Source organism: Purpureocillium takamizusanense, chromosome 3 (genome assembly GCF_022605165.1).
Source record: "Purpureocillium takamizusanense chromosome 3, complete sequence".
In the NCBI taxonomy this organism is placed as follows: domain Eukaryota; kingdom Fungi; phylum Ascomycota; class Sordariomycetes; order Hypocreales; family Ophiocordycipitaceae; genus Purpureocillium; species Purpureocillium takamizusanense.
The window spans coordinates 517,026-543,565 of record NC_063070.1 but is presented as its reverse complement, the minus strand read 5'-3'; the positions used below and the strand labels follow the sequence as shown (position 1 = coordinate 543,565).

The 26,540-nt window shown below is 51.1% G+C and overlaps 8 protein-coding genes across 12 annotated transcripts; 5 read left to right on the top strand and 3 right to left on the bottom strand.

The window, feature by feature from the left end:
• Window positions 1-740: 740 nt before the first annotated feature.
• Window positions 741-3,093, top strand: LPD1 (Dihydrolipoyl dehydrogenase). Its single transcript, XM_047984847.1, has 5 exons — window positions 741-991; window positions 1,127-1,191; window positions 1,272-1,351; window positions 1,446-2,150; window positions 2,233-3,093. The coding sequence occupies exons 1-5, from the start codon at window positions 930-932 to the stop codon at window positions 2,848-2,850; spliced, it is 1,530 nt and encodes a 509-aa protein (XP_047840822.1). The 5' UTR covers window positions 741-929; the 3' UTR covers window positions 2,851-3,093.
• A 417-nt stretch (window positions 3,094-3,510) lies between these two features.
• On the top strand, window positions 3,511-6,269 carry JDV02_003689 (Sphingolipid 8-(E)-desaturase). Its single transcript, XM_047984846.1, has 2 exons — window positions 3,511-4,098; window positions 4,167-6,269. Exons 1-2 carry the CDS (start codon window positions 3,893-3,895, stop codon window positions 5,686-5,688), a joined length of 1,728 nt encoding a protein of 575 aa, XP_047840821.1. The 5' UTR covers window positions 3,511-3,892; the 3' UTR covers window positions 5,689-6,269.
• A 755-nt stretch (window positions 6,270-7,024) lies between these two features.
• Window positions 7,025-10,791, top strand: JDV02_003688 (uncharacterized protein). Of its 4 annotated transcripts, XM_047984843.1 has the most exons (8): window positions 7,025-7,344; window positions 7,463-7,625; window positions 7,781-7,948; window positions 8,034-8,697; window positions 8,777-9,800; window positions 9,858-9,937; window positions 10,004-10,163; window positions 10,257-10,791. In XM_047984843.1, the coding sequence occupies exons 1-8, from the start codon at window positions 7,277-7,279 to the stop codon at window positions 10,630-10,632; spliced, it is 2,703 nt and encodes a 900-aa protein (XP_047840818.1). In that variant the 5' UTR covers window positions 7,025-7,276; the 3' UTR covers window positions 10,633-10,791. The 4 variants fall into 4 exon arrangements, with proteins under 4 accessions (XP_047840818.1, XP_047840820.1, XP_047840817.1 ...); XM_047984845.1 differs by having other exon boundaries at window positions 8,777-9,937; XM_047984842.1 differs by having other exon boundaries at window positions 7,463-7,948.
• Window positions 9,930-11,909, bottom strand: JDV02_003687 (uncharacterized protein). Its single transcript, XM_047984841.1, has 2 exons — window positions 10,739-11,909; window positions 9,930-10,606 (listed from the first exon to the last, which is right to left on the bottom strand). The coding sequence occupies exon 1, from the start codon at window positions 11,686-11,688 to the stop codon at window positions 10,756-10,758; it is 933 nt and encodes a 310-aa protein (XP_047840816.1). The 5' UTR covers window positions 11,689-11,909; the 3' UTR covers window positions 9,930-10,606; window positions 10,739-10,755.
• Window positions 11,910-12,696: 787 nt separating this feature from the next.
• On the top strand, window positions 12,697-15,009 carry JDV02_003686 (uncharacterized protein). The gene is made up of 2 exons (XM_047984840.1): window positions 12,697-14,008; window positions 14,124-15,009. Exons 1-2 carry the CDS (start codon window positions 13,028-13,030, stop codon window positions 14,703-14,705), a joined length of 1,563 nt encoding a protein of 520 aa, XP_047840815.1. The 5' UTR covers window positions 12,697-13,027; the 3' UTR covers window positions 14,706-15,009.
• A 279-nt stretch (window positions 15,010-15,288) lies between these two features.
• Window positions 15,289-17,363, bottom strand: MRS4 (Fe(2+) transporter). Its single transcript, XM_047984839.1, has 8 exons — window positions 16,862-17,363; window positions 16,727-16,796; window positions 16,572-16,607; window positions 16,328-16,460; window positions 16,174-16,266; window positions 16,037-16,093; window positions 15,494-15,965; window positions 15,289-15,424 (listed from the first exon to the last, which is right to left on the bottom strand). The coding sequence occupies exons 1-8, from the start codon at window positions 16,897-16,899 to the stop codon at window positions 15,391-15,393; spliced, it is 933 nt and encodes a 310-aa protein (XP_047840814.1). The 5' UTR covers window positions 16,900-17,363; the 3' UTR covers window positions 15,289-15,390.
• A 241-nt stretch (window positions 17,364-17,604) lies between these two features.
• Window positions 17,605-21,523, bottom strand: ATG9 (autophagy protein atg9). 2 transcript variants are annotated; one of them, XM_047984837.1, is made up of 3 exons: window positions 20,332-21,523; window positions 19,548-20,268; window positions 17,605-19,461 (listed from the first exon to the last, which is right to left on the bottom strand). In XM_047984837.1, the coding sequence occupies exons 1-3, from the start codon at window positions 21,018-21,020 to the stop codon at window positions 18,124-18,126; spliced, it is 2,748 nt and encodes a 915-aa protein (XP_047840812.1). In that variant the 5' UTR covers window positions 21,021-21,523; the 3' UTR covers window positions 17,605-18,123. The 2 variants fall into 2 exon arrangements, with proteins under 2 accessions (XP_047840812.1, XP_047840813.1); XM_047984838.1 differs by having other exon boundaries at window positions 19,548-21,523.
• Window positions 21,524-22,057: 534 nt separating this feature from the next.
• Window positions 22,058-24,731, top strand: COG6 (Golgi transport complex subunit 6). Its single transcript, XM_047984836.1, has 2 exons — window positions 22,058-22,730; window positions 22,790-24,731. The coding sequence occupies exons 1-2, from the start codon at window positions 22,422-22,424 to the stop codon at window positions 24,563-24,565; spliced, it is 2,085 nt and encodes a 694-aa protein (XP_047840811.1). The 5' UTR covers window positions 22,058-22,421; the 3' UTR covers window positions 24,566-24,731.
• Window positions 24,732-26,540: the final 1,809 nt, after the last annotated feature.

Below are 26,540 nucleotides of genomic sequence, written 5' to 3'. Positions count from 1 at the left end.
AGGGTTTCGCTCCCGAGACGAATGCAAAGAGGACCAGAAGCTGGGGCACCTTGTCTGGTTCTGCTCCTGACGGGCCTGAGCCTGGGTTTCGCAGTGAGCAAAACAACTTGGGACAAGCAAGGTTACAGCAAACGTGCATTTATATTCCGTTCCTACCGAATAAAGACGGTGTTCCTCCTCGTTCCAGTGATGATAAGATTAATGCCCAACGACGTCCATCCACTCTCAACTACGTAGCAGCGTCGGCCGGAGGAACAAGCAGCATCGCCGTAAATAGTCATCGCATCAGTCACGAGGAGAATGCCGCACGTTCGCGGGACACGCATGCTGTCTGTCGTCTGGTCAAGTCGCGGGTCGGTCGCCGCCGCTGAAACTTGGCCGCGCAGTTTTAGGTACTAACTTAGGCAACGCTGGCAGGGGCCATGGCGGCTTGACGGCGTGGACTTGTGAACAGGGGGGCAAAGTTTGAAAAGAACAGATTATTATCAAAGTACAGATACGAACAATAAAGGTACTCTAGGGGACCAAGCGAGCAATACTTTCCCCAATATAGTACGTAAAAGTGGCTAGATGAATGGGTTAGGCCATGTTGGTACTACTGATAAGGTACCCATTCTGAGCCCCGTTCCCAGTATTTGCGAGGGTGGCGTTCCTGCTTACCTGAGCTGTCCACTACGAGTAGCTTCGCACCTGCTGCTGAACCATACCGGGGCGTCGCCACCCCGTGGCCAGTTCCGGGTCTTCCCTGCCCGACACCGCTGCCGGCCGCTGGAGCTCCCCGACGACGACCGCGTGCTTGCTCCCAAGTTATTCAACCCTCCATTTTCCAACCACTTTGCGCCCCAACGCTTCCGACGTTCTCTCCACCTCCTCTGTCACCCGCGTGGCACCCATTGATCCCCCACGAGCGCGATTCCCGGTGTTTCAAGATGCTCGCCAGCCGTTCAATAGCCCGCAATGCGGTGCGGCCGACGACATGGAAAACTTCGTCGTATGTGCAGACCCCAACCTTTTGGTCGCTCAACCTGGTCAGCGACCAACGCAGGCGACTCGTCCACCGCGTCAAGAGCGATCGGGCTCGGCCTTCGTTCACGTCCACTTGCTGACTTGCTTTCACCGTCTACAGCATGCCCTCTGCTGTGGCCTCGTCAACTCTCTTGCGCTGGACTCGCGGCTTTGCCTCTGCGTCAGGTTCGTTCGCGCCGTCTCCGCCCTATACCTGCGATCCGTCACGGCAACCCATAACACTAACACACGCCTTCAACACGCAGAGGAGAAGGATCTGGTCATCATCGGAGGCGGCGTCGCTGGTTACGTCGCCGCTATTAAGGCTGGCCAGGAGGGCATGAAGGTAAGTAGCTGTTGTCGCCACCGGGAGAGGCTTCCGACCCGTCTTCAAAGTGCCAAGTACTATGCTGACCATTAATGTCTCTCCGTTTGTGCAGGTGGCTTGTATCGAGAAGCGCGGCACGCTCGGCGGCACTTGCCTGAATGTTGGCTGTATCCCCTCGAAGTCTCTCCTCAACAACTCCCACTTGTACCATCAAATCCTTCACGACACCAAGAATCGTGGAATCGAGGTCGGAGACGTTAAGCTGAATCTCGCCAACTTCATGAAGGCCAAAGAGGCTTCCGTCACGGGCCTCACGAAGGGTGTTGAGTTTCTCCTCAAGAAGAACGGTGTCGAGTACATCAAAGGCGAGGGCTCCTTTGTCAACGAGAACGACATCAAAGTGACACTCAATGACGGAGGCGAGACGACGGTTCGTGGCAAGAATATTCTGATTGCAACTGGTTCCGAGGCCACCCCCTTTCCTGGCCTGGAGATTGATGAGAAGCGGGTCATTACTAGCACCGGCGCTATTGCGCTGGAAAAGATCCCGGAGACCATGGTCGTCATCGGCGGTGGCATTATCGGTCTCGAGATGGCCTCAGTTTGGTCGCGCCTGGGAACCAAGGTGACGGTTGTCGAGTTCCTCGGCCAGATTGGAGGTCCTGGCATGGACACAGAGATCGCCAAGTCCACCCAGAAGCTCTTGAAGAAGCAGGGCTTGGACTTTAAGCTCAACACCAAGGTCATCAGCGGAGATAAGACTGGCGACAAGGTCAAACTTGAGGTAGACGCTGCCAAGGGCGGTAAGCCTGAAACGGTAAGCACGAATGCGCCCACGCCTGTTGTCGGCCCTCGATGGTCGCATCTTACTGGTTCGCTGACAGAAATCGTGCTCGCAGCTCGACGCCGATGTCGTCCTTGTTGCCATCGGGCGACGCCCCTACACCGGAGGCCTTGGCCTCGAGAACATCGGCATGGAGCTGGATGAGCGTGGCCGCGTCATCATCGACTCCGAATACCGCACCAAGATCCCTCACATCCGCTGCGTCGGCGATGCCACTTTTGGCCCCATGCTTGCCCACAAGGCTGAAGAGGAGGCTGTGGCAGTGGTCGAGTACATCAAGAAGGGCTTCGGCCATGTCAACTATGGCTGCATTCCTTCTGTCATGTACACTTACCCCGAGGTGGCGTGGGTCGGTCAGAGCGAGCAGGACCTCAGGAACCAGAAGATCCCTTACAGAGTGGGAACGTTCCCGTTCAGCGCCAACTCGCGCGCCAAGACTAACCTGGACACGGACGGCTTCGTCAAGATGCTGGCGGATCCCGAGACGGATCGACTGCTTGGTGTACACATCATCGGACCCAACGCTGGTGAGATGATTGCTGAGGGTACGCTGGCTCTCGAGTACGGCGCTTCCACGGAAGATATCGCGCGGACGTGCCACGCTCACCCGACTTTGGCTGAGGCGTTTAAGGAGGCGGCCATGGCGACCAATGCCAAGGCCATCCACTTCTAGGCGAAGGTGTGGACAGGTGTATTACGAGCACTCTGCGGCGTGGTCAGACGTTCTTCTACCTGGGTCTGCTCGAGTGCTAAATACTTAGATGCGGGGGGATCAGGAGGTGGAGGGATTTGCCGAGCCGGAACCCTAAAAACCAGCAGGAGCAAGACGGAGATGGACATGACAAGTGGATCGCAAGACGTTCGTCAGGGGTCAGCCTCAATGGCTGTGTAGAATAAATAAATCACATTTATGGCATTGGGTCGCAACATGCTGGTGAACTGTTCCTTTTTGCCTTGGTATCAAGGTCACCTGGCCGTCGTACGCGACTGTTTGCATGTGGGTGAAGGTCACGGCGCCCAAAGGCGTACATGCAGCATTGACTTACTGGGATGCGTAGCGAGTTTGACAGTTGGTGTCCCCGAAAACTGTAAGCGAGAGCGCATACGATGGTGATGTGGCAAATACAGGCATTTGGCAGCAGCTCCGTGAACACTGAACGCGAACGATGTACCTTGACGAAGCTCGATTGCCCCGGGGGCCGTTGTCGAATAGGTTGATGTGGGGCACGCGAGGGGGCGCTGGTCCAGGGGCTTGATCCTCGGAGAGCCCTTCCATACCTGCCGCGTCGTACGTACCACATGCCACGCACGTTCTTTGTTCCCCCTGTTCCGCGTTCCATCCGCAGAGCAGAATTGACGGAGCCTCGGGAGGCAACTGATGTCCGACCTACCCCTTGGTGCATGGTTCTCCCCGCCTTTAATTCCCCTGCAGAACTATTATTTGAACCCCGAGCTCACTTCGAGACGCCTTGAACACTGCACCGCGTTTCGACCACCCCCGCAGTAACAGTCACGCCGTTCCAGCCTCAGAGCTGGTTTGCCCGGTGGCTAGCTTCCATTTCCCCTCGCCTCGTCCTGGGATATTCAGACGCGGGTCAATCAGAGCTACGGGCCGTGTGACAGCCTCGCCTCGACCTTTGACGCCGCGGATCCTGTGGCGCCTTCGTTTTGTTTCCCGTGACAGGCGCCTCTGCCGAATCCTACTTGCCACCAACATGGCGCTCCCACACCAAACGAGCGGTCCTCGGGACTATCCGACCATGCGGCGCGACGAGGTCGAGGCTCTGATTGCAGCCGGCCGCAAGATAGTCGTCTTCGATGGCCATATACTCAAAGTGGACGCGTGGCTTCCGTACCATCCTGGTGGCGACAAGGCAATCCTACATATGGTGGGGAGGGATGCCACGGCTGAAATTGAAGCGTATGGCAGCAACATCTTCCAATATGGATCGCTAGATACCTTGCTGACGATGATCTTGCTCCCTCTAGTCTTCACTCTGATGATGCCAAGGAGCGCATGACCCGGTACCGCATTGGGCGGGTTGAAGGGACTTGGAAGAACTTCCTGGCCCCGATACAGGGAGGTGTCTTCCGAGCTCAGCCCTCAGCGCACGCTGTCAACGTCGATATAACCGATGAGTGTGAGGACCAAGCCCTGAATAGTTGCAAGGAGCACGAATCAAGCACTCAGGGCTCCCGATCCCCTTCCCCAGTCTTCGATGTCGATAGCCAATCACTTCGGCATCGCGCAACAAGTCGCTCCCGTCGACCCTCTTCCGCTTCATCTCATTCCGAGGCCGAGAGCGAAATGGACGGCATGTCGTACCTGGACTCAATTACCCGAGAACATATCACTCTCGACCTCGACAAGTACCCTGCTCCGGAGCCCCAAACGCAGGCCAGAATTTTGGCCAAGTACAGAGAGCTACACCAGAAAATCGTTGATGTTGGGCTATACAAGTGCGACAATATGGCGTATGCTTTTGATTGTTGCCGCTATGTCGGATTCTTCTTGACCATGCTCGTCTGCCTGCGATATGGTCAGTACGCCCTTGGCGGATTGTTCCTTGGCTTAACGTGGTGGCAGCTTGTCTTTGCTGCACACGACGCTGGTCACATGGCCATCACGCACAAGTATCACACCGACAGCCTCATCGCCATCTTCATAGCAGACTTCATTGGCGGTTTGTCGATGGGCTGGTGGAAAAGAAATCACAATGTCCATCACATCATGACCAACGCACCTGAGCACGACCCCGACATCGAGCACATGCCCCTCTTTGCGGTGTCGCACCGTCTTCTGGGCAACCTGCGATCGACATATTACGATAGGGTCATGAAGTACGATGCCGTGGCCAAGGTCCTCTTGCGCTTTCAGTCTTGGACATATTACCCGCTTTTGGCGCTGGGGAGGTTCAATCTTTACGCCCTCTCGTGGGATTACTTGCTCGCCAACAGAGGCCCCAAGAAAGGGCCAGGCGCGTGGCACCGTTGGGTCGAGCTGGTCGGGCAGGTTTTCTTCTGGACATGGTTCGGCTATGGCATATTGTACAAGTGCATCCCGGACAACTGGTCTCGCTTCGTCTTCGTCATGGTCAGCCACATCGCGTCCTCGCCTCTGCATATTCAGATTGTCCTTTCTCACTTTGCCATGAGCACTGCAGACCTCGGCCCGGACGAGTCGTTTGCTCAGAGGATGCTGCGAACGACGATGGACGTGGACTGTCCGGAGTGGGTTGACTTTGTCCACGGCGGGTTGCAGTTCCAGGCGATTCACCATCTGTTCCCCCGGATGCCACGCCACAATCTCCGAAAGGCCCAGAAGCTGGTACAAGAATTTTGCAATGATATGGGCATCCCCTACGCCCTATACGGCTTCGCAGACGGAAACAAGCAGGTCATCGGCCGTCTTTCGGAAGTATCGCGGCAAGCGGCCATCCTAGCCAAGTGTCAGCGAGCCGTCGCGCAAAGCGGTGACCTCTCAGGCCACCACCACGCCCATCACCATTAGACCGAAGTGTTCCCGCGACCATACGCTTACCCGGCATGCAGTCGGGCGGCTCCGTGCGAGGCACCTGAGCGATACTGGGCGCTAGTGAGCAAACATATCGACTTGGCTGCAGGAAAGCATTCGATAGTAGATCAGCCGCTTTACACGATGAATGACACACACACATACACACACATATATATATATATAAGCTTGGAGTTACGCGCAAAACGCGCTGTGTTTTATTATAAAGAAGGTCTTAAGCAAGAAGATTGCAAACGCGTTTCGTCCTACAAGTCGGCCTTGCCGTTATATCAGATGCACTAGGCAAGGCATTTATAGTCGATAGCAGTTAGTGGGTGTGTCGTCTATATGCTCTAGGTCTTAGGAAAGAAGGATAGTAAGAATGGCGGCCTATAATATATTACTCCGTATATATATATATATATATATATATACGCAAGTATTTATTTTTATTTTCTATTCTCTAAAAGAGGGGGATATTTAGTAAGCGCGTATAGATGCCCTCGCGGGAGCTTTAAAAACGTTATAATATTAGGGTCTTTAAGGAGCTACTTTATATATATATAATATAGACAATAGATATATATATCTTTATCCCTATTAGATAGAAGCTATTATTAATTAATAAATAAGAGCGGTTTTTAATTAATTATTATATCTTAAGTAAGTAGATTATAAATAATAAAGCTATTTTAGAAATAGTAATATTATTTTTAAAGAAAGAATACTTATATTATTAAAGTATTTTACTTTTTTTATTTTTTTGTTTTTTATTAATCTTATATTATATAGCTTATTATATTTAAATATTATTTATTAATAAAGTTAATATTAAACTATTTTATGAAAGAAAGATATATAATAGCTATTTTAATATATTATAGCTAATGCCTTTTAAAGCTACTTATAAAGTCACCTATAATATTACTTATAATACTACCTATAATACTATTAAATAGCTCCTTTATAAGCTCTTTTAAAAAGACTATTATTAGCGCTACTGCTATTATTCTTAATAATAATACTAATAAATAAAATATTAAAAGATAGCTAATAATATAATTACTTAAGGTTAATTATTACTATTTTAAGTAATAAAATAACTATAATAATCTAAAATTATCTTTAGAATAAAGTAAAGATTATTAATGCTAGGCTAGGTTAGGCGCGTTAGAAAATTAAGACGGGACCTTGCTAGGTGCCTGGTCTTATAGGGCGGGACGTTAGTAGGTACCTAGGTACTGTTCGACCAGCTCGAAGCTACTAGCTGGTAACTGAGCAAAGCTCTGGCTATTCCGTCATGAGCCATGAAATCCGCATTCCACTTTAATCATGGCTTCCTCCACCACCGAAATCGACAAGCTCGCCCGCGGTCGCATATAACTTCCCGTCCTTCTGCCCATCCGCCGGTTCCGCATAGGTGTCACGCATACGCCAGCCAACGACCGAGTCGAGCATACTTGCAGTTATTTGATCCTTGCCGTCCGTCATTCGGCAGCGCTTGTTGGCGGAGCACACGCGTCTGGGGAGCCAGCTGGCCTGCTCTGCCGTACTGAGCGACGAGGAGCATGTTCCAGTAGCCAAGATGGACGCCAACATCCAGCGAGCCCTAAATGACAAGCTGTACGACAAGCGCAAGGTTGGCGCGCTCGAGTGAGTCTAGCACCTGGCCTCTTTCGTCTCCTCTCGTTGCTTCTTGTTAGTCCTGGCGAGTGTGATATGAGTGAGGGGGTGGCCGAGATGAGCTAGGCTAATATGACGGCACTGCAAGGCTCGAGAGGGTTATCCGAGATCTCGTCGCGACCAAGGACTTCCAACGCGTATACGACATTCTCGAGCAGCTTTGCAATGACTACGCTTATGCAGTCCATCAACCGCATGCCCGCAACGGCGGTTTGATCGGCCTTGCTGCCGCCGCCATCGCCCTTGGACCCGTAAGCTGTCGCTGCCGCCCCTATCCCACCTGAGGCACCAGTGTCGCGCAAGTGGTGGTTCGTGTTATGAGGCTGTGGTTGCGGTCCTCGCTCGTTTTGAAACGCTGTTCCCCACGTGCTGTTGTCTAACCTCGCCACTGACCTCTTTCCCGCAGGAGCTGCCGCGCTATCTAGCCAGGATCGTGCCTCCGGTCTTGGCCTGCTTCACGGACCAAGATGCCCGGGTTCGCTACTACGCCTGCGAGGCCATGTACAACATCGCCAAGGTCGCCAAGGGGGAGATCCTCGTATATTTTAATAACATATTCGATCAGCTCTGCCGCGTACGTGAACCCCCCTAAATAACGACTTCGCTTATGTCCTCTGTGAACCTGCTGACACTCACGACCCCCGTTTCTGAATCTGAAGCTTGGTGCCGATTCGGAGCTCTCGGTGAAAAACGGGGCTGAACTTCTAGATCGTCTCATCAAAGACATAGTTTCCGAGTCGGCTGCGTCGTACGTCTCGGTGTTAGAAGCACCACCGGATCTCGGTGATGACGACAAGGCAGGCCCAGACGATCCGCGCACGCAACTACCAACTGCCTTCTCACTGTCCCGGTTCATTCCACTTCTGAAGGAGCGTATTTGGGTCGTCAATCCCTTCACACGCCAGTTCCTCGTTGGCTGGATAACTTTACTGGATTCTATTCCCGACTTGGAGTTGGTTACTTATCTACCCGACTTCCTCGGCGGGCTTTTGAAGTTCCTTGGCGATCAGAACTCGGACGTCCGGACTGCAACGCAGGCGTGCCTTGACAAGTTCCTCAATGAAATCCAGCGCATTGCTCGTGTCAAGAAAGGGATCGCCGACAGTCGGAAATCCAGGGAAGGCGGCAAGAGAAAACGACAAGATTCGATTGATACGGACAGCTTCCACCCTGACCTGGAAGAAGGCGACGAGGTCGATTCAGATCCCGTCGATGATAACGATGACGAGAGCGCGGTCGAGGATTGGATACCCGGACAGGATGTGGAGATCAATTACAAGGAGGTTCTAGAGATATTGACGTCAACGCTGGACTCACCACTAGGTTCGTTTCCAGACGCCTGTCCTGGTTTGAAAACCCTTCGAACCAGCGCCTATTGCTAACGTTGCACATGCAATTGTAGAAGAGGATTGTCTCCTAGAATCACTACGTTGGATTGTTGAGTTTTTAGACATTTATCCTGAGGAGGTCCTTCCCTTCACACCCAAGATACTGGCACATATGCTCCCGGCCATGGCCAGCAGCAAGGACACTATACACCAGGCCGCGACCCGCGTTAATAACCGCCTCATGGAATACGTCGTTTCATTGTCTGACGAGTCGGGAATTGGGGCCTATAACGGAGCCGCACCGCACTTTCAATCGGCATCAAGACTTGCCCTGCCTACCGACAGACTGGACGACTCTCACAGTAATCGAGTTTCCCTGGCAAGTTCACGCGATCAGGACGTCCAAAGCCCCACACCTGGTCAGGGCAGATCACTTTCGTCGCCCGCGGGCGGCTTCGTTTCGTACTCGCAGAGTGACCTGGACTATGCTGCGGCTGTGAACTCACTAACACTGCTGTTTCTGAACGACCATGAGGCAACCCGTGTGGCGGCATTAACCTGGCTTATTATGCTTCACAGAAAGGCCCCACGCAAGGTGCTTGCCTTTAACGATGGAACCTTTCCCGCGCTCCTCAAAACCCTATCCGACCCATCTGACGCTGTCGTCAAGAAGGATCTCCAGTTACTCTCACAAATTTCACGGAATAGCGAAGATGACTACTTTGCTAACTTCATGGTGAATTTGTTGCAACTATTCTCGACGGACCGGAAGCTGTTAGAAACTAGGGGCAACCTAATCATCCGCCAACTGTGCACGAGCCTCAGCCCCGAGCGGATATACCGCACACTCGCGGACTGCATAGAAAAAGAGGAAGATGTCGAATTTGCCAGTATCATGGTTCAGAATCTTAACAACAACCTTATCACAGCACCACAGCTTGGTGAGGTACGGAAGAGACTGCGCAATCTCGAAACTAAGGATGGGCAGACGCTATTTGTCGCGTTGTTCAGATCTTGGTGCTACAATGCCGTCGCCACGTTCTCCTTGTGCTTGCTCGCCCAAGCATACGAGCAAGCATATCATCTCCTCCAGATCTTGTGAGTGCAGGAATTTCGATATCTGGCAAGTATGTCACGAGCATTGACGGCAAACAGTGGCGAACTGGACATGACTGTCGACCTATTGATCCAAGTCGACAAGCTGGTGCAGCTAATTGAGTCACCTGTCTTCACATGTGCGTGCGTCCCTTTCTTTATCTAGCAAGCGGCCTAGTGTGTACTAACATGTACGGTCTGCAAAGACTTGAGGCTCCAGCTGCTGGAGCCCGAAAAGTATCCATACCTGTACAAGTGCATGTATGGCATCCTTATGCTGCTACCGCAATCATCCGCTTTCGCCGCGTTGAAGAATAGGCTCAATAGTGTGAGCTCCATCGGCTATTTGCATGTGGCGCCACGAAGGTAAGCCTCCGAGCATTGGTGTCCAATGTCTTTGACCTTGAAGGCCATCTTCCCATGCCCTGTTGCAACGGCTGACTCGATTGGCTCTAAAAGCGCATCAACTTCTACAAGCAGCTCCAACTATGATCGTCCAAACCGACTCAAGGGTCGTGATGATGGCAGCATCCGCTGGGTGGAGCTTCTAGAAAAGTTTCGTAGCGTCCAAGAGAGGGCAAGAAGGGTGCAGCGACACACTCTGGAAGGCGAGGAAGCGCCGGTGCCAGGGTTTGGTGACCTGCGCGTAGGCGAGGTGTCCCTCGAGGCGAAGGGGAAAGAGGGTCGGGGCACGGGTCCGGGGGTTGCGCCCCCAATGCCTCAGAAAGATGTTGCGCCAGTGTTGCCGGCACAGCCAGCAAAGAAGTCTGGCCTAGGACGACAGTTTGGGAGGCTTGGCGGTGCAGTATCTGGCAAGAACAGGCGAAATCAGTAGCTGGCAGCGGACAACGGCGGCTCGGCAATGAGTCGCGAATAGCAAACGGTGGGCTGGTTGGCGTTTGTTCAGAAGGGTACTACTGTACGTCTAGGGAGGAACGTACCTCAACAGACCATTCATTTACGGGCGGTTCAAATGACTGTCTCGGTCCATGAGACCCTCGAAAGCAGCATCGCGATGTGAAGTGATGGTTCGCAGGTGACGTCGAAGCGCGTCCACCTCGCTCCTTGCCATATCAGGGTCGCTGGGTAAGCCGACGAAGGCCGACATCTGCTGCTCAAGCTCTCTCCTCCGTTTGAGCAGCTCGAGGAGGCGGCGCTCCTGTTCGGCGACGTCTTCGACAGAAGGTTGGGGCGGGGATGAAGTGTCGGCGGCAGGGGCACGGTCGGCGTGCTCTGGCGGCAGGGTCGAGGAGGCTACCTTGATATTGCGCTGTAGTTCAAGATTCCGCTTAGCCATGTCCGAAGCAGGTAGGTAAGACTGATCCTGCAGGCTGTGCAAGAGAATAGCTGCCTCTTCGGCCACCCGTTCAGCATGGTGGCGGAAGGAGTCGACGCGCGCGGCCATCTGCTCTGTATCGAACAGGGATGCTTGCAAGGCGACTACAGGTCGCGTGAGGCCCTGGGGATCTGCCTTGAAGTCTTTCGCCGAGACAGACAGCCGCGCTAGGGATGTAAGGGCATGAGCACCTTCCTTTGGCATCCCATCCTCAACAGCCGCGAGCATATGCGCCTTGAGCGATTGCTGAGGCGGCTGACAGTGAATGCGCAGCTCATCGAGGGAGGCGTTGTCAACTCGAGCGAGCAACAGGCGCTCCTCATCGGCGGTCTCGTTGTAGGCGGACAGGCTCAGCAACGCTTTAAGCGTATGGGTGTTGCGCTCAAACGACGGCGGGGGCCGACCGGCAGGAAGCTTGGACGCGAGCCAAGAGTCGACGTAGGCCCAGTCGCGGGCCGCGGATGCGGCGATGCGCGCAACAGAGGGCGAGAAGATGGCGGCTCCGGGCGCATCCTCATGTTGTTGGGCGCATCGACGAGGGCGATGATGAGCCATTACGAGGAGCTGCCGGCAATCTGAGAGACGAAAATGAGTTCACGACTTGGCTAAGTTGGTGTCGGGACTACTTAGAGCCCAGCGAGAGACTCGAGGGAGATTCCGACGCATGCAAGGTTCTAGACGTGAGAAGGTTACTCGCTGCTCAACGGCACTGGACTTAGGTCTGTCAACGTCGTCGGCGGACCGGGTGCCCAAGCATCACGCAGTGCCCAATGTGCTTGAGAAGACGAAACTTTTTATGCTAAAACATGCGCTTTATCTAGCATATATACAAGCACCTACCTACCTACTACCTACCTAAGTACGTTCCTAAATAAGGCGGCTTGCGTTACGCAAGGTCTATAATACTTACTTACCTATTAAGGAGTTATTTCTCGACCCTCGTACTATAATAAAAATTATATATTATTAGAAATATAATTAATAACTTAATATAAGCTTTAATAACTTAGAGTAAAATAATAATATTAGAAAAATATAATGTTTTTTAAGATTTATTAAGCTTTATTAATATACTTTATTATAATAGATATATTATAATGCTCTAATTAAGATATTAAGATATATTCTAATATATTAGTCTTATTTTCTATTTACTTAAACTAGTAAATATAATATAAGAGTAAATATAAGCTTAAAAAGATAAAATATTAATTTAGTTTATTTTTTATTTAAATAGCTAATATTATTTTAAGTTAAAAAGAAAGTAATAATAAATAATATAATTATATAATTATATAAAAGTTAAGATATTATTAATAATAAGATAAGAGCTATTTATAAGCTAGGTTAATACTATAAAAACACTCGCTTTTTATTAAATTACAAATATAGTTTTTAAGTTACGCGTATAGTAATTTAAGAGGCCCGAATCTACTTGGTATATGGGATCGGTATTACGTATAGTGGGGGTTATACCCCTGCTGCCCCCTTGACCAAAAGGACAGCGTGGGCACTTGTCTCGACAGGGGGTCCACTTAAACTTCCCTGCATCCTGCACTCATTAACGACGTCGTGTTCTGTTCATCGCTTCAAGGCCACGGTCAACAGCGACACCTCGTGTACTGTCTCCTTACATGCTCCTCCATTCATTCCCTCTCCGACCGATGCGTCACTGAACTCTCCAACTACACCTCTTCCTTCAAACCCTACGTTAGTGCAACCCCTAACGCGCAAAGCCTGGCACGCTCGCCAACCAGCATCACTTAGCTGGTCCGCCCCGGCAAGCCTTCACCTCGCAGCTCCTCTCGACTGCTAAGTCAACCATACAAAGCTTCGCGACTCCATTTCCTCAATAGACCAATTTTTGGGGATACCGATCGATTCAAACGGCAGCATGCGCCTCTGCTTGTCTGGCCTCGCCGCTGTGACGGTGCTGGCCTCTGCCGGCCAAGCAGTCTCGCCCCATGACATCCCGGCCGACTTGCCCGTATCCGCGCTCCTGACGTCGGCGCAGACCCATCTGGCCAAGGGGGAGACGAGCGATGCCCTCGTGTACTATGACGCCGCCGTTGCCAGGGATCCCAACAACTACCTTACCCTGTTCAAGCGCGCAACTACTTATCTGTCGCTCGGTCGCTCCAGCCAAGCGACCGACGACTTTCACAGGGTCCTTGCCCTCAAACCTGGCTTTCAAGGTGCTTACATACAGTTGGGGAGAATCAAGGCCAAAGTCGCCGACTGGTCTGCCGCCAGGGCCGAGTACGTTGCTGCCAGCAAAACGCCGGACTCGCCCGAGCTCACGGAGCTTGCCGAGGCCGAAGGCGCAGCAGCTCTCGCCGCGAGCGCGCTCGAGGCTCAGCAATGGGACGAATGTGTGAACCAGGCTGGTGTTGCGATTCTGGTTGCGTCCAGGGCCCCTTCTCTGCGTGAGCTTCGCGCTAGGTGTCGATTCGAGCGAAGCGAGGTCGAAGAGGGCATGGGAGATCTCCAACATGTCCTGCATCTGCGACCTGGTGACACCAGCCCTCACCTTCTTATCTCGGCAACAACATTTTACGGCCTCGGAGACTTCGATCATGGGCTCGCCCAGGTCAGAAAGTGCTTGCACTCGGACCCAGACTCTAAGGTGTGCAAAAAGCTCCACAGGCAGCAGAAAGCCGTCCAGAAATCCTATAGCAAAGCGGAGGCGCAGCTCAGCAGGGGTCAAACAACCACGGCCGGTCGCACTCTTGTCGGTACAGCGGAAGAGCCTGGCCTGGTTTCGATCATTCGTGAACAAGTCGAAGATCTCCGGAAGGATGGGAGGATCCCCCCGAAGGTGCGCGCACGCTTGTATGAAATGGCAGTGGAAATGACCTGCCAGGCTTATTCAGAAGTAAGTGCCTTCTACCGTTCAGAGTGTGTGTTGCTTGTTCAACATAGCAACACGGAGTCCGTTTCTGTCCACACACTGTCGTACAACGCAGCAACTGACGCCTAGTTTATCGCAGTCAAATCATAAGGATGCCGCCAAGTATTGCGAGGAAGCTCTCGAGCTGGACGCCGACTCGTTCTGGGGTCTCATACACAAGGGCAAAATCTTACTCAAGAAGGAGGAGTTCGAGGCCGCAATCCGGACTCTCGAGAAGGCGGCCGAGGTTCGACCAGACAAGCAGGACAAGGTCAATCCCATCCTTAATAAGGCCCAAATTGCTTTGAAACGGAGCAAATCCAAAGACTATTACAAGGTCCTCGGTGTTGCCAACGACGCCGACGACAAGCAGATCAAGGCAGCGTATCGGAAAGCGTCAAAACAGTTTCACCCGGACAAGGCCGCGAAACAAGGCGTTAGTAAGGAAGAGGCGGAGAAGAAGATGGCCTCCATCAACGAGGCTTATGAGGTGCTGAGCAATCCCGAGCTTCGGGCTCGATTTGACAGAGGAGACGATCCGAACTCGCAAGAAACGGGTAGTCCCTTTCAGGGAAATCCCTTCGGAGGCGGGCATCCTTTCATGTTCCATCAGCAAGGCGGACCTCAGGCCAACTTCAAATTCCATTTTGGCGGTGGAGGCGGTGGGCCTTTCGGCTTTTGAGACCATCCTCCAGGATATATCCGGGGCACTTGCACTTCCTTTGACTTTCGTCTGTCTAGAGCAGCGTTTTTTTCTTCTTTCCCTATCGAGCATCCTCCCTTTGGACGATAACATCCAGCCAATAGAGCCGGCCACTGGACACTTGTGAAGGGCTGCAGTGACCATGTGTGTCAGGCCATTCCGTGCATGGACCGCCCCCTCCCTCTCAAAAATTAAGACCGTAAAATCTTGTGGCGGGCATGAACATGCAAAGGGCGACATCGATTAGGTCGCGATCAGTGTACATATATGACCTATCCAAGCATAGGATTTGTCGCGCCGCCGCTTATATGTGAAAACGACAATTTTCCATGGGATCATCCACGCCTAGTGATCCGCAGACAACCTGTCGCAGCCATTGCAATCCCAATCACCTCGTAATCCGGCCTCAACCGGCCAACAGTCTATATACATGACCAGTGCCGAAAAGACGACCTTGTCCCCCGAGACCACAAAACCCCTTCGCCAGGTGGTGTTTATCAGAACGGTTAAATGTCGATATGTAACACATTTGATAAAAGGTAGGTAAATCCCCCCCCCGGCTTGCCTATTCAATCTAGGTCGCTGCGCAGATTCGGATTGGCAAACTGATTGCTGGCTCAACCCTGGCCCTGTCATCGACCGCCGGCAACGCTCATCCAGTAACTCACAATGTGTCATTGCGCTTGATGAAGTACGCCCTGAATAGGAAGGGGTCAGTCAAAGGGTGCTCGGATTTGTTCGCCACCTTATGCAGCAGCTTCACATACTTTGAGAACTCATAGGCTGACCAGCAGATGGCCGTGCTGGGCATAGTTGTGACGACTCGAGGACGAACCCCCTTAAAAAAGCCGCGGAAGCCCTCCCGCCGGTAAAGAAGCTGGCAACCGCCGAGAAAGCTGTTGATATTTCGGACCTGGGGGTCCGAAGAGGTCCCCTTGGTCTGTAGTATTGTCTTAATCACGTCCATTGGCGTCGTGAGGCCGGCGGCGAAACCTCCGGCGACAGCTCCAGCCAGACAGTGAGTCAAGGGGTCGTAGTCTTTCTGCGGGTTCATAGCAGTCGAGATAGATTCATAGGCCAAGAACTGGAGTGCGGTGAAAGGTACGGTCATGGAAAGCGTGGTCGGATATGAGATATAGAAGGCGCCGATGCCCTCGTTCCTGTAGACATACTTGGCGCAGTCGACCATTGACCGGTACATCTTGCTTGAATTCTGGATCTGCATGCGCTGCTTGATGACTGATAATTGTTTTGATTAGTCTTCGCTCGCCACGAGTATGGCAATTCACTCTAACAAATGTGCTACATACCATCGAAAGGATTCATGAAGGCATCGCTGGCAATGGTTGCGGCAGCTCCGCTAGTAGCTTTTGTAGCAGGTGATCGTTAGCTCGAGGGGTTCACCTTCTAGCATACACCTCTCAACAAGGACAGCTACAGGACCTACCAGCGGCCAAAGGATGGTGCACTCCAGCCTGGTTGCCTCCCATGGCGTGCTTGACAGCCTCGTAAGTAGCAAAGTAGACAGCGTGAGCTGGGCCTGCAGTTGTTGAGATCAGAAATTGAGGCGGGAGATAAGAAGGGGATTCGCGGTCGCTTACCAGCTCCAACGATGACGCTGGACATGCCACGCCACAAGCTGAAGAAGCCCTCGCCTGATGCTATTTGATAGGTACTGCGGAGAACGCCTGTGTATGCCGTCGTGGTGTTGGGATTGAGAACTTGCATTCGGGTCTTACAGGGACATCTGGTCAGCAAGAAGCACACCAGAGCGAACGTGGGCAGAAGACCATTAATGGCAAGTGGAAGAGCCAAGAGTTTCAGGACACGAGGCGGTGACGGTACCTTTATGGCATCGATGGGATACATGGCTGTATGTTCCTAACAACCAAGTCAGTCAGACCGCGGCGAAGAGAAAGAACGCCATGTGTCCAATCCCAGTTGAGCCCACCACTGCTCAAGAAAGATTAAGCCTGAGAGAGCATGCATGAGAGACATACGGCAATGCCAGCGAATGCACCCGCTGCCATGTTCTGGAGCAGGGAGAAATTTGGGGGCAGCGATTCATAGCTGCCAGACGAGTCTGTCAGAGCGAGGCAATTGTATGTGGCCGTAAGTAGGGTCGTGATGCTCACTCATAGTCCTCGACTGGCTCGGCACTTGGCTGGGCCATTTCGGCCACAGCTTCAGAAGCTCTGCCGAAGGCCTTGGGTTCGAGAGCAGCCAGGTTGACTGCGAAAGCGGCTCAAGCCACGTAGGTTCGTGAGGTTTATCTACTTCGAGAGGGGGCCGGGGGCGCTGTTTGCAGCCGTGGACGCGTGGAAGGCGCAGGGGGCAGTAATGCGGCAAGGAAAGCTGTCGGCGTGGACAACACCTGTGGCGAGGCCAGGTACGAGTCGAAAGGGAAGATCGATCTGTCCGCCCAGAGACGTTGGTTGCAATTTGTCGATCCTAGTGGGTGTCGATGGGAGAAAGCCTGGCTGTCGAGGGCGGGGATTGGCAGTCTTGCCGGTGCGGTGCAGTACGGTGCAGTACGGTGCGGTGCGGTGCGGTGCGGTGCGGTGCGAAGGAAGGCGCTGGATGCTGCACCTCGGCGAAGTCGATGATGTCTGCTGGGATGGCAGACAAAAAATTTCCCGTCGCGGTGCTCCTGCTCCGTTCACGGCCTCGGAGTCCGGCCGGCGCCAAAGAGCGTAGCATACCGTGTGAAGCCGAACCTCGTTTGCACTGTGTATGTGACTTGGCGGCGGTCATGGCGCCGCGGGGCCCGCGCACAGTGTCCAGAGAGCCCTGGAGGCGCATGTGCCGAGCGGCTCCCTCCCCCCCATTGGGGCGCTGAGACGGTGGCTCTATGTACCTGTCGTCCACCCCAGATACAAGCCACTATTTACTTCAGTAGGTACGAAAGGTGGATGTGACACATTTAAATATACCTAGGACATGTGCAGTGGATATGACCGTCAACGGCGGGAGAGCGTGGGCAACACCCGCCGACAGCGAACGGCGGACTCTCTGTGGTACCTAACGATGTGGTTGCAGCACGCATTGGTTTGCGCCACTTCGTCCACTCTTGAGGCGGGCGGCCCCTGGTCAGAAAGGACGCCAAGGGCTTAAATTCACGCTCGCCATCGTATCGTATCACCGACCAGCCGACACCAGCTCGGAGTCTGTTCGGCCCTCCCTACGATCCATCCGCACATATGGCGTGCCTCAGGAGAGAAGAGTGCCTCATCTGCCGCCCCAGGTCCTGATGGCCTTGCTTCAGCTCGGTTCTGCTCTGCGTTCACGCCGTTCCTGAGAGCCCGGCAAGCGACTCGAATGCCGCCGTGCAGCCAACTTTCCAACTTTAGCCGCATAGCGCGATACATAAGGTACAGTTTCGTCATGGTGCACGTCATCAGACAACGCCTCCTCGCCGATTGTGCTGCGTCTGCCGTAGTTGATATAGGAGACCTAGGACTCCCTCATCAGGCTCTTCGGCGTTCGTCGCGCTGTTTTCCCGGCTCAGTCTGTTGCCAGGCGACGTCTCCCATGCCGATTCGCCGAGAATTCCATCACCCTCATAAGAGTCATCCGCCCTCCCCGGTCTAGAGCCTGCCTCTCCATCCTCCAGAGTCTCTTCGATGATTTGGCTGTCCATTCGGTAACCCTGCCGGGAGGTCCTAGGCCGATGTTGGCTCCTCGCGCCAAATCCGGGCTGGTGATGGGGGTCCAGAAGTACGGATGCCATCGGCGACGGTTGTGCCAAGCCCTTTCCCAAGCGCGACGTATGTGACGTGCCCGCTCCTGATCCAGGTCCTGCTCCGCCCGCTTTGCTCCGTGCGCGGCTGGATTCCACTGGGCGGTTCGGCGATGATCCTTGCATATCGGCGGCAAGTGTAGGCGAGTTGAGGCTGGGGAAAGCAGGCGGAGGGTGGAACTGCTGGCGCATACCTGGCGGCATGTGCCCTGGGATACCCGTCTTCGGGTTAACAACATAATTATCGAGAAATCCATAGTATGAGGCGGCCATCTTGCCGTGCTTGGTGGAGTAGTAGTCCTCTCGCACGTCCTGTCCAAGGCCTTGCTGGCAAGTGTTCCCAACTCCTTTCTTGAAGTCAAAGACTGCGAACGAGCACACGTACCCCAGTCCGTCCACGTGGATGGTAAACTCCCGGAAGAAGTCGACGATTTGTTCGCTACATTTCGGGAGCGAGAAGAGTAGCAGCATGGGTGTTGTGATGATGCCCATCAATTCCTCCAGGAATATCACAACCTTCATCTTGTACAGTTCAGAGAATTCTTGCTTGACCTCGAAGCTGTGGAGGCGGCCCCGCCAGTGGTCAGGCGTGTAGTGCGTGTACTCGATGACGTTGCGCAGAGCGTACTCGGGGTTGAAAACGCTCGTCTCCTCTGAGACCATGCCTCTGGTCAGAGCCCAGATACCACCAAATACTCCCAAATAGAAGAGCACTGTTCGATCCTTCGTTATCTCGAAGCCGAGAAACAGTTCTGAGTCGAGGACAGTGCAAACGGCCAAAACTGCCATTATGGCCCCAGACATAAATGCGATACTTCTGGCAATCTCCTCCGTCATGCGCTTTGGGAATTGATCAATGTACCGCGTCGCGAATGGAAACGACATGTGGAGTCTCTCGTAGAATATATGGGGCAACTCATTGAACTCTCTGAACTTCCATTCAGCGAGAGCAGTGTACTTCCGCGCGGTTGCCAGCTTTGGATCTTTTTGGTACTCCTGCCAATCAAGTAAGCTTCATCCTCAGGCGAGGGTGGCATCGCCGGGTCCAGAAGATTTGGCCACCGAGGGACATAGCAACTCACATGATAATACGTGAAGAAATATACTATCACCACGTATGCAAGCATGACCGGCGCGAATATGAGGTTAAGAAAACCAGCAAAGTAAAGTCTTTGCTTTAGCTTCTCACTGAGGAGACCCCTCCGATCGGCTCGAAGAAAGTCCTGACGCACCTGGCCACGCTCGTTGAAAGCCATGTCCATGATACCGTAATGTAGATACCACTCCATCGTCTTCGAAAAGAGCTGCCTTCCTCGTAAGAAAGGCAATGGGAGCGAGAATTTCAGTATGTCCTTGTTTATCATCGCGATGAGGTAGTTGTCCTTGCGCATCAATCGGTTCGCTATGTCATGAGCGTCAAGTCTCTCCTTGGACTGGCTCCCGATAAAACGACGCAGATTCGAGGGCATGTTAGTGGCCGTCTTGGGGTTCTGGTCTCGGAGGGTCATTAACCTGGCTACCACGTCTTGCCAGGAAACTGTTTGCATGTCCGGTTCGGGAATTTCGAGAAGGTATACGTAGAAATCGCGTACATAGATGAGTCGTCGAATCTCAAAAAAATATTGTACTGCTTTCCAAATAAAAAAGAAGGAGTACAGCCAGATGCCGAAATTCCACACGCCGGACATATTGCGAGTGCACTGCGGAACCACGACTTGACTCAGTGATTTGCTGTGAGGAACCTTTCTGTAGTCGACGCATTGGCTGAGGAACGTCAGCAGCACTGCAACAAATAATGTCTCCCTGGTTAGAGTTAGCATATGGTACTATATCATAGCCTTTCTGGGGGGCTCATTCGGGACTAACAAAAGCCATAAAGCGTTCGCACAGAGAATGCACAGTAATCCGCCGCCTTCGTAGTAGTCGTACACGTCCCTCATGAAGCTGTCGAGGTTTGACGTGTTGACCCATCGCCACAACGCCTTTTCCCGCCTGCCACCAGTGAATGCACCAAATCCAGTACTTCTTGGCTGAGCTGGCACTCGGCGGTAGCTATCGTCTCGGTGTAGACGCTGCTGTGCAGTCGAAGCACCCCAGAGTATCTGCGACCGCCCGCTAGGATTCGCTATATGTAGGTTTGGTGTCGGCGATGGACGGCCAGAACGCTCGCCGCCCGGTCTTCGGGTCGTTGCCGCTTCAGTAGGCTCAAGCAAAAGGGATTCCGGTACATCGTTATCGGGATCTTCTTCATGCGGAAGCCAACGTGCCGCGTTGCCGCTCCGGATGGGATGTTCCCTCGTTGCGTTGCCAAGACGGTCTGTTCCGTACACAGCAGCGCTGTCGGCAGTCATGCGGCCGTCGCCAGGGTCTAGCCCATCCGTCTCAAGATCGGGAAACTGTTGTTGACGGTTCTCTTCGTCGATATTCAGGCCCTTGCCTTCTTCTAAGTCGCGGCTGCCGTCACCAATACCATCATCATGAGCTCGCAGCTCTTCGTAGAAGGACCGAGCCACTCCAGAGGGCGGAGCGAGGTGACCGAATAGATTGGGCGCCATGTCGAGTCCGTTTGTCAGTCGCGTTTGTCAGTCGGAGGTCGTGCCAGCGGCGCTATCCCGAGCACCTCGTTTGCTAGGTTTGTTCTGGGGCGTGGGTCTATTGTCGCAGATAATGAATGCTCTACACGTCTCTGACGCGAACACGATGGCTAAGTTACGGTCAGCGGTACGGAGGCACCTTCAGTCGCTTCCTGCGCCCACGCGAACATGCCTCTCAGTAAGGATGGCCATCTGGTGTGGAGAATGAGCACCGGGCGAGAATAGTCAGGCCAATGGTCGAGCCATAGAGCCCATCGGTGCGCCAAGATGCAGGCCAGAGCTCAGTTCTCTACCAGGGTGTTGTTGAGAAGGGGTATTTTAATAGTCAGGGGTCGTTGTCGTCCTGGGTCTCTGGGCTGTCTGAGGCCCGGCGGCAGCAGTTTGCTGTACGAACAGGTGAGGAGCCAGGCCAGCGAAGTACAAGTATGAGGCCAGTAGTGAAGTCCACGTGCCGAAGGTCGAGGCGCCAGCATTAGCAAATGACGACAACAGATGACTGAAGCTTAGAGTCAGGCGCGCCAGGACCCACAAGTCGGGGGGTGCCTAGGTTAGTAGTGGGAGCGGGGCCTAGCACCCAGGCCAACTGGGCCACTTTCAGGCACGGAAAGGGTTGCTGCCGCAGGCATAGCGCTAAGTACGGACGGAGACTAGGGGATAGGCATCCCTTAAATTTAGCTACTAAGATATAATTCATATTATAAAATTATAAATATAAATATATCGGCCCCTTATAGCCCGGTACTTGTTATATATAAATAATATTAAAATATATTAATTATATTATATATTTAAAATATTTAAAATAAGATATTATTAAAAAAAAGTTATATCTTAAAATAATATTAAGTAACTCTATATATTACAAAATAATACTATAGATATGATATTATACTAACAGGAAATGGTCAAAAGGGTCAGTTATATAGAAATAAACTGCCCCACTATTATACCTAAGAATTTCTGAGCGGCCTTGAACATTGACATCCTGCCAACCACAAAGTCACCCGTATCTTCATTGTCACAGCAAGCCGCACGAGACTTTCAGCTGACCCCAAGGTATGCTTCGCAGATCCCGGCTGTTCTTGGATCAATAAGGTACTTTGATTGCCTACCCACCGGCACCTCATGGTAGCTGTCTGCCACTCCCTCTCTAGGGCAAACCGCGGTGGCCAGCAAATCAACCAACCGTGTTTCCTGCATTTTCCTTTCGCCCGGTATCTCGGTGCGGCAGCCCCTGTTGGCGGATAGCATCTCAAGCTTGCATCCGGGGCCCGTACTTCATCTTATAGCCCTTCTCAGCGCAGGACAGGGCTCACACAAGCACGGCAACCGGCCATCCAGCCAAGAGGCACTCGTCAGACCATGGCTCTCGATCCATACTCGTCCTCAGAGGGGGGGTTGACTCACGGTCCCTGCGACCCCAAGACTCACTCGCCTTCATCACACTCCACGTTTCAAGCATCCAGGGGAAACAACCCCCTCGCGGCCAAGCTGTCAGCCATCTTGTCTACTTCGTATTCCGACGCGGAATTCCGCGAGGCGCTGGCTCTACTCGACAAACGCGGCGCTGGCAACGATGCCAGAACGAGGCGCCATATTCGACTAGATGTGCATAAGGAGGTCATTTCTAGTAACAGCCTAATAGTAGACGAGTTCGGGCGAGTGGCCGATGTAGGTGCATTCCCCAAAGACTAAAGCCCTAGATGCGTTTGCTCTGACAGACCACGCAGCAACTGCGTCAAGTACGGACAATCCTTGGGGAAATGAACGCCGAGTATGACAAAATGAATAATGAGATTCTTGCTGCTCACGAGGAGACCTCTTCCGCAATACTGGACTCCGCGGCGCTGCTCGAGCAGCGGATGCAGGTAGAGACAAAGCAGCGGGTTCTTGACACATTCAAGGACCACTTCTTGATGTCGGATGACGAGGTCGCCTCATTGACGTCAACTGCCGAGCCAATAGACGACAAGTTCTTTGATACCCTTTCAAAAGCAAAATGTATCAATCAGAATTGCGAGATCTTGCTCGGCTTTGAACGACAGACACTCGGCTCCGACTTAATGGAACAGTCTTCCCAAGACATCAATTTCGGCTTCCAAAAGCTGTACAAATGGGTACAGCGGGAGTTCAAGACCCTGAATATGGAGAATCCTCAGCTTAACACATTCATCAGGCGAGCACTTCGCGTTCTGGCTGGACGACCATCTCTGTTCCAAAATTGCTTGAATTCCTTTGCCGAGGCCCGAGATCGCAACTTGTCGGATTCCTTTCACCTCGCCTTAACTGGCGCCAATGCTTCCGGAGCGGGGGAGTCATCTATAAAGCCCATCGATCTGACAGCGCACGACCCCCTTCGCTACGTTGGCGACATGCTTGCTTGGGTTCATTCTGCCACCGTGAGTGAGCGCGAGGCTCTCGAAGTTTTGTTTGTTGCAGAAGGGGATGAACTCGCCGAGGGGTTTAGGTCTGGGCGAGACGCGGAAATATGGCGTCTCGTGATGGAAGATGACGACGAGTCTCGTGAAGACTTCAACGCTCTCAAGGCCTTGGGAGATTTGGTCGATCGGAACGTTGCCGGTGCAGCGAGAGCACTTCGACAACGCGTCGAGCAAGTCATTCGATCCAATGAGGAGACCATCTCGGCCTATAAGTTGGCCATGCTGATCAAATTCTACCGGATCACATTTCACAGGCTTCTAGGGCCCAATGCCAGCCTCGTTGAATGTGCTGTCAGCCTTGAGGAAGAAGCACTGCGACAGTTCCGCGCGCTGGTCAGAGACCACATCGCTGCCCTGCAGCGGGAGTTCCACCACGCGCCACCCGACCTTGGGCCACCGTCGTTTCTTTCCGACGCGCTGAGACAGCTGGGTACAATCATGGAGACGTACGAATCCTCTCTCTCTACCGCGGAAGATCGCGAGAGTGATTTCGAGGGTGTCTTAGCTGAAGCGTTTGAGCCTTTCCTGGCTGGATGTGACAATATGGCACGGCTACTGCAGGCACCGGCGAACGCGATATTTATAATAAACTGCAGGCTTGCAGCAGTCAAGTGCCTCGAGACATTTGCCTTCACCCAGCAGCGCGCAAGTCGCCTGCAGCAGAGCATAAAGGGCACGTCAGAAGACCTGGTTGTCAACCAGCATCAGTTTTTCTGCATCAGCTCCGGGCTTGGACCTTTACTAGGCAGCGCCGGTGAGGCATGTTCTGAGAGCGATACGAAGCATCTGACCAGAGATGCCCTTCTAAGGGCTAGTGAGCAACTGGATGAATTCCTGCCATCAGCAATGATGGATGCCATGGAGCGACTGAAGCGACTGCAAGATACGGCTCTTGCTCGACACGCCACAGAGGAGGCTGCGAGTCGTTTCTGTAGGGATTTCAATGATTTGGAGCAAAAAATTGAGAACATGGACGAGCGCGAGGCCTCGCAAGGAGCGAATGAACCTGGTTTTAGATCAGTGTTCCCTCGCACAACAGCTGAGATGCGGGTATTGCTGTCTTGAGCAGAACCCAGCATGAGAATCTATTTGCCAGCAACGTACTTCGTACGATGTGCGTTATTTAACCGGCCCGCGCGTCTCACTAATAAACCTATTTTGGGCTTAGGTGCGAATAACGTACTACGAGAGCTATTAGCAATTTAAACAGACCTTAATTTATATACTTACCTCAGTCCTATACTAAAAGAGTCTAATTTACTACTATAATAATAGCTAGATAAATAGCTAAGCATATTGTATTAGAGGGAGAAGGCGTAGAAGAAGGAGTGGAAGAAGGAGTGGAAGAGGCAAGATAGCCCAAGGAAGACAAAAACGGCCAAAGGAACGGCTAGGGGTAAAAAGGGGGCTATAAGGATAAGACTATAAGGATAACTATAAAGGGGGGAAACTTTCCTAGTTAGAGAGGGCTGTCACGCCTCCTCAGTCATAGCCGACAATACTCACTCCTTTTGCCCTATTTTAGTGCTTTAGATATAAGCATGCTTTAGTGATATGAGTACCTTACTCGGGCGCGGATTACCGTATAGTTTTTGTAACCGAGCATAAATATGGGCATTCGACGTTAAAGACTATTTGATCGGCCTACGACTGACCTTTCGGCTATAGAGGCAGCTTAGAATTCGGTATCCTTACGCGGTAACGCGTCGGGCAGAGATAGGAAGGAGGAAAGGACGAAGGGGATTACGTCCCGTAGGTTTAGTATCTTTCTCGCCCTAATATAATATCTTATAGTCTTTTTTAGAGCTAGCTAGTTATAAAGAGTAATATAATTTATAAGTATTATTTTTATTAGCTCTTATAGCTTAGTAGTTAAAGCTTTATAACCTCCTTTAAGGGGTTATCGGTTTAAATCTGGCTAGGGGCGCTTACCTCTCTCTCGTTTTTTTATAATATTTAAGGTACCTTATAGAAAACGGCTTAAGATAGGCCGATAACCCGTAATCTATGCGTTATATAGACTAGCTCCTATTAGGGAGCAGATAAGGCTAGAGTAGACTATCTAGCCTATTATAAAAACTAATAAGATTAGCGCTTTTATATACGCTATATAATAATTGCGATATAGGTATTACGAAATATATAACCTTTAAGAGACTAGCCCTTTATTTAGATCTAGGAATATATAAAGCTAAATAATATATATAACCTTTTAATATCGGTTATAAGTCTCTTAGTTATATTTCGGAAATAATTCTAGTCCTTATCGCGACTTAGAAATTATCGGAAATAATCTATTACTTAAGGGTTTTATCTTATATTAAAAAGGTTCCCTTAAGAATCCTCTACCCTATCGCTCCTATATAGTTAAAACAATAGCTTAGAATAGGTAATTAAATAAATAAATAAATATTATTTTCGTTAATTATTTCTATATTATTCTTTTTTTAGCTAAACTTATATTAATTAATATTATTATTATAAATTATTATTATTATTATTATTCCTCTTTTTTAAGAGGCTCTTAATAAAGTTTTTTTTATTATATTTTAATATTTTAATATAAGATCTTAGCTATTAAGAACTAGTAGCTATATAACTACTATATATAGGGGATATCCCTATATAGCTTACTTATATCTTATTATTTAAGCTCTTTAAGCTTTAGTCTTAGTCTATAGCAATAAGCGTAGCCTAATAGCTAATATAGCTATTATCTCTATTATTTAACTAAACTAACTATATTATTACTATTATAATTAGCTTAAATATAAATTAATAGTAATAAATTCTTAAATATATATTTTAAATATTTTAAGCTTATTTTAATATATTTATTTAAGCTTTAAATAAATAAGTATATTATTTCTATAGCTATTTAGTAATATTCTTACTAAAGAACTATATAAAATAAAATATTAAGATTTTATCCTATAAAAGTAAATAGCTTTAATATTTAATTTATATTTATCTTATATTCTTAAAATTATAAAGATATAAATTTATATCCTTTTATAATAAAGTACTACTATTAGTATTT